General features: G+C 62.0%; 3 protein-coding genes and 1 pseudogene across 3 annotated transcripts in view; 2 read left to right on the plus strand and 2 right to left on the minus strand.

Annotated features, from left to right (window-relative positions):
• The window catches only part of ACA1_275830 (Armadillo/betacatenin-like repeat domain containing protein), a gene marked incomplete at both ends in the record, with an annotated part of 2,851 nt that extends 2,307 nt beyond the window's left edge, over positions 1 to 544 (plus strand). Inside the window, 2 exons of the mRNA XM_004337374.1 lie at positions 153 to 275; positions 420 to 544. Of these exons, the coding sequence (XP_004337422.1) occupies positions 153 to 275; positions 420 to 544 (248 nt within the window). The remainder of the gene's footprint in view (positions 1 to 152; positions 276 to 419) is intronic.
• A 184-nt stretch (positions 545 to 728) lies between these two features.
• Positions 729 to 1,778, plus strand: ACA1_275940 (B-cell receptor-associated protein 31 family protein; the record flags this gene model as incomplete). Its single annotated transcript, XM_004337375.1, has 3 exons — positions 729 to 918; positions 1,018 to 1,177; positions 1,457 to 1,778. The coding sequence occupies 3 exons, from the start codon at positions 729 to 731 to the stop codon at positions 1,776 to 1,778; spliced, it is 672 nt and encodes a 223-aa protein (XP_004337423.1).
• Positions 1,779 to 2,901: 1,123 nt separating this feature from the next.
• ACA1_275950 lies at positions 2,902 to 4,563 on the minus strand (annotated as a pseudogene).
• A 317-nt stretch (positions 4,564 to 4,880) lies between these two features.
• Positions 4,881 to 5,199, minus strand: part of ACA1_275960 (uncharacterized protein) — a gene marked incomplete at both ends in the record, with an annotated part of 864 nt that continues 545 nt past the window's right edge. Inside the window, one exon of the mRNA XM_004337376.1 lies at positions 4,881 to 5,030. Within this exon, the coding sequence (XP_004337424.1) occupies positions 4,881 to 5,030 (150 nt within the window). The remainder of the gene's footprint in view (positions 5,031 to 5,199) is intronic.

A 5,199-nucleotide genomic window follows, 5' to 3' on the forward strand; every position in this document is an offset into this window, starting at 1 on the left:
CTCTCCAGAATCTGGCCATCAATGGTACGTGCGCGCGCCCACAGCCCTCCCCCGCCAACCAACCCAATGCTCGGCTATATGCACCTGGCCCTGGTTCACACGCGTCCCTCCATATGTGCTTTGGGGTGTATCGTGTGTGTCGTGTGGTGCAGTTGAGTGCAGGACCAACGTCTTCCTGAACGGCGGCGTGCACCAGGTGGTCTCCGTCATCCGGGAGGGCAACGAGGAGACGCTGCCCCACGCCCTCAGGGTGGTGATCAACCTCACGGCCGACGGTACACCACCACCCCACCACCGCGCTCGCGGGGAGGAGGGGGGCATACACTTGACACGTCGCCCAACCCAATCCTACGGCTGTCGCCGCTGCCGCCGGTGATGCTTGATTGATTCTCATTCCTGTGGTGTGGTGTGGTGTGCAGCCAAGGTGAGGCGGGCGTTCGTCGACGAGGGCGCCATTCCGCTGGTCGAGCGGTTCACGACCCGGGAGCCCGTCACCGCCCAGTGCGCCAAGCAGGCCCTCAACAACCTCAAGATCCCCTGCTAGACTCGGCTCAGCTGAGCCAAGTGTCCCCCAATGCTGGGCGAAGAAGGGTCCTCTGTGTTTTCTCCGTGCTTTTCTTCCTGTTGTTGCTGTAAACATTTTGGGGCTTTCCGGAGTGTGCGAGATCCCCTCATCCATCCCCTCATCCATCTTTGCCAAGTAGCACAAGACTTTACACACCTACAAGATGGGACTCGGCTGGCAGGCACTGGGCGTATTCTTGGGAGCGGAGGCGTTGGGGTGTGTTGTGCTCATCTTGCCGCTGCCCCTCGACACCAAGCGCTCCCTCCTTCAGTTCCTCTCGTCCAACCCACACGTGGCCAAGGCACAGTCCTACCTGTGGGTCATCTTCTTTCTCCTTCTCGCCCTCTTTGCCGGTAATCCCCCTCCTCCTCCAAACACCACTATCCGATAGTGTCCCAAGGTGCCACGTTGCGGCTCTCACTCACTGGCTGAGTGCCTGCGCCGCGATGCAGACAGCCTACGGGAGGCACACTTGGCCGGAGGAAGGCTGGAGGTCCACAACAGCCACTCCCACGAACACGGCGGTCACGACGACATGCACGCCCTCGAGGCCCACCTCTACGCCTCCCAGCGCAACGCTCTCCTCACCGGCGTGAGCCTCTTCCTACTCGTGTACCGCACCCCCCCCCCTTACCCCCAACCACCCAAAACTACACGTGTCGTGCTCCTGCGGAGGAGCCACGCAGGTGGTGTGCTGCTGCTTGGAGTGGCACGGCGAGGCCGCTTCCCTTCTCACCAGGCTTTGTTTTCTCGCTCTCGCTCTCGCTCTCGTGGGTCGACTGGTCGGTGCGCACGACAGCCTGCTGGGCAGGTACAGGGGTGCTCCTCGCAGGATTGTTTTTTTGTTTCTTTTGATGTTTTTTGTGCTCACGAGGGCGGTGGCGGTGGCAGGTTCGTGAATGTGGTGACGGCGCTGTTCAAGCTGGAGCAGAACGCCGAGATCCTGTCCAAGCAGGCGAAGAACCAGGAGAGCGCCTTTGTGCAGCACGCGGAGGAGAACGAGAAGCTGCGGAAGGAGCTCGAGGAGCAAAAGGCCGCCGTCGCCGAGTCGCAGGCCAAGCTGACTCAGACCAAGATGATGGCCAAGCAGGTGGAGAACCAGCAGAAGGAGTACCTGCGCGTGCTCGACGAAAACGAGCGGCTCCAGAAGGAGGTGCAGGACCTCACCGACCGACTCACCGCCAAGTCGAGCCAGGGCAAGAAGGACGACTGAGGAGGATCCGATCAAATGCCAGCACGCTGCTCCGAGAGGGGAGGTCTTGATGGGGCCACGGTTGATGGGGCCTGTTTGCGGGCATGCCCGCAAGAACCAGGAGGAGGAGGAGCGGCGTCGGCGAGACTCGGCACTGGGGAAGAGGCGCGTGACGACGAAGCCGAAGAACGGCGAGAGAAGAGAAGAAGAAGAAGACGAACTTTAGTCATCGGTGAGGTCCAGCACCACGATTGGCCGTGGTTTTCGTTGGCTGTTGTTGCTGTTGCCCGCTGTTGCTCGCCCATGGGCGGAGGATCGCTTCCGCTCGGACGTGCGACGAAGAGGCTGGGATGCTGCTGCCAGTGCCAGGGGAAGCGAGGGCGCACCACCACCACCACCACCACCACCAGCAGCAGGGGGTGGTGGGACGCTCCAGCCGCTCCGGTCGATGGTGTACGGGAGGCCTCCTTGGTCCACTTGGACCCGTCCGCCGGGAGTTGTGCTTTAGAAGGGGAGCAGGTGATTGGGAATGTAAGCAGCGGTTTCATTCGCGACTGTGTCCCTTCGAGGGGGAGGCGAGGCGCACCAAAAAGGCGGGAGGGAGGAGTCGCTGGGCGGATCGGGGCCGCCACGGGCCGCCACGCCCACGGGTGACCCTGGCGGGGTGTCCAGGATGATCACCTCCTCTTGCTCCTCCCTGCTGGCGAGAGCTCCCTGCTCGCCGCCGCTATCCTCATCCGATTGGCCCTCGTCCCAGTCGTCCTCAGCTTCCCCCCGGCCGTCGTCGTCGTCGTCGTCGATGATGAGGACCAAGCGTGACTCCTCCTCGCGCCGGCGGGCCGCTTGGTCTTGACCTCTCTGTCGGGCAAGCGCGTCCAGAACGCAGTGGAGATCTGTCCACACCACCCCCTCCACCCATTAATGGACCCCGCCAGCAGCGGGTCAACCACCACCACCAGCAGCCACCACCAGCCACCGCCAACGCCTGCCACAGCCCCCCATCCCCTCCACGCCACACGTCATCATCCCAACACGCGTGCCGAGGCTATGGGTCCCCTCCCCCAAATAGGGGGGGGGGCAGCGTGGCAAAATGGGCATCATCCGAGCAACCGGTGGTCAGTTGCATCACATGTGTGGATATATATCACACACACGCGCGCGCGCGTGTGTGTGCCCATTTTGCCGCCAAAGCTCTTGTGCCTCGGAGCTGCACTCTAAACGCACGCCCACCACGACCGTGGCGGGGGCCGGGGGCGGCCTTTGGGGAGCGAGTGTGATACGCGTGCGAGGGCGCGGCGTACGACACCACAGCCAGCACAGCACAGCACAGCACAGCACAGCACAGCACAGCACAGCACAGCACAGCACAGCACAGCACAGCACAGCACAGCACAGCACAGCACAGCACACAGCGTAGTAGTAGGAAAGGGAGCACCGGCGAGGTCACATGCAACTTCAATTCAAGGAGGGGAGCGAGGAGGACGCGCATCAACAAGCGCGCACGGACGGGATGGGGAGGGAGGAGGAGGTGGAGGGAGGAAAGGGGGGGGGTACTCTTTTTGGCCATCACTTTAGCGTGGGCCTTGATCTGGTAGGAGTTGGGGCGTGTCTTTCTCAGGTGGCTCATGAGATGCCTGCACTCGCCCACCGATGGCCATCGGCCAGCGTTAGTGCACCCACGGGCCCATGGCCAAGCAGATCGGTCGGTGGCCCAGCAGATGCGAAGGTGAGGGGGGGGGGTATTACTTAAAGTCGGCGTCGTTGGAGACGATGGCAAACATGCTGTCCTGGGGGATGATCCGGTTGAGTTCGCCAGCGGCATACGTCAACCCAAAGTCGGCCGAATTCTTGCCGCCACCGCACACTGTGACAAAAAGCCTGCAGGCCCACACATTGGGGGGGGGAGGGAGGTAGTGAGCCCCGATTACACAACAAATAATACTAATAATAATAATACGATAGATCTTTGTGGAAAAAAAAAAAACAAGGAAGGAAGGAAGAGCGAGAGAGAGCGAGAAACACGCCTCCGTGTAGGCTGAGCGCAGCCCGCACGGTGGCCACAGTGGGGGCGGGTGCCTAACCTGTTTTCGGGCACATGGCCGGCGATGAGTGGTTGCCGTGGCAGGCTGCCGTACACGCCGCCGCCTCCACAGAAGACGACGACCAGCACGTTGGGGGGCACAGGCCGCCAGATGTTGAACCAGCCCGCCGCGTTGTCCAGGTCCTGCATAACATCGCACACGACACACGACACACGACACACCGTGCCCGTGGAGGAGTGGGACGCGCGTTGTTAGTCGCACCACCCAGCACCACCCAGCAGGAGGTGGAGAAGAAAAAGGAGGAGGAGGAGGAGGAGGAGGTGGTGGGAAGGGATAGGGGGGAGGAGGTGGGGGGGCGTACGTACGTAGAGGACGACCATGTCGATGCCGGCGAAGCGGTCGGGGTGGCGAGCGATGCGGGAGCAGAGGTCAGTCTTGGTCCAGCCGTCCTCCACCAGACGCGCCGCGTTGACGCGCCCGTTGGGGCGGCCGCCCGTGTTGGGCAGCTGCGAGGGTTGAGGGTAGGGCCACGGAGGGCACAGCGTCACTGACTCCCCGTCGGGCACCACAAAGCACGACGACGACGACGCTGCCGTTGTGGGCTGCCGCGTCCTGCTGGCCTCCCTTGCCGAAAGCTTTCTCGAGGCGGCGCGTTTCTGCTGCGAGTTCGTCCGAGCGCGTTTGGGGGGCGGAGGGGAAGATCCCCTGCGCAAGGGATCTGAACCCTTTCCCGTGACGAGGGGGATGTAGTCCAGCTCGTGCATCTTTGATGGCCACAATTAATGCAGTGCCTGTCTTGGCGGTCTTGGTGTTGTGGCTGCGAGCAGAGAGAGATGCAGAAAGTGAAAAAATTTCACAAAATAAAAAAGCACGCCTTCCTATTTTCGTTCAAAGTTTGGACAAAACGCAAAGACAGGGGAAAACCGTTCCGAAACGGGGAAAACCGTAAAATGTTGGGGTAAGCCTTGGTTTCGTCGCGGAATACTCTGTCTTTGCGTTTGGTTGTCCGCTATCCAGCAACTCGAGCAATAAATAGAATTTTATTTGCCTGGGACAAAAAAAAAGGGTCCGAGAAGGGCGGTCAGTCGGCCTTGGCGGGCTGGGGCCTGCGCTTCTTGGTGGCGCCACTCGACTTCTTGTCCGACGACGCACCAGCTCCTTCCGCGCCCGCCTGCGCGGCGGCGGCGGCGGCCTCCAGCTGCTGCTGCTTCTTCTTTTTCCTCCTCTCCTCCTGTGGAGTCTCCGGCTCGGCGTTGTTGGCCAGCAGCCTGGTGAATGGGGTCGGATGGGGATGGGGGATGGGGGAAGGACGTGAGCGCACGAGCCAGCAGAGGAGGAGGGGGGCGGTTGGTCGGAAGGAGAGAGCAAGGATTATGTGGTGGCGGGTGGTGGCGGTGGCT

This window comes from Acanthamoeba castellanii, assembly GCF_000313135.1.
Source record: "Acanthamoeba castellanii str. Neff unplaced genomic scaffold scf7180000084774, whole genome shotgun sequence".
Taxonomy (NCBI): domain Eukaryota; phylum Discosea; order Longamoebia; family Acanthamoebidae; genus Acanthamoeba; species Acanthamoeba castellanii.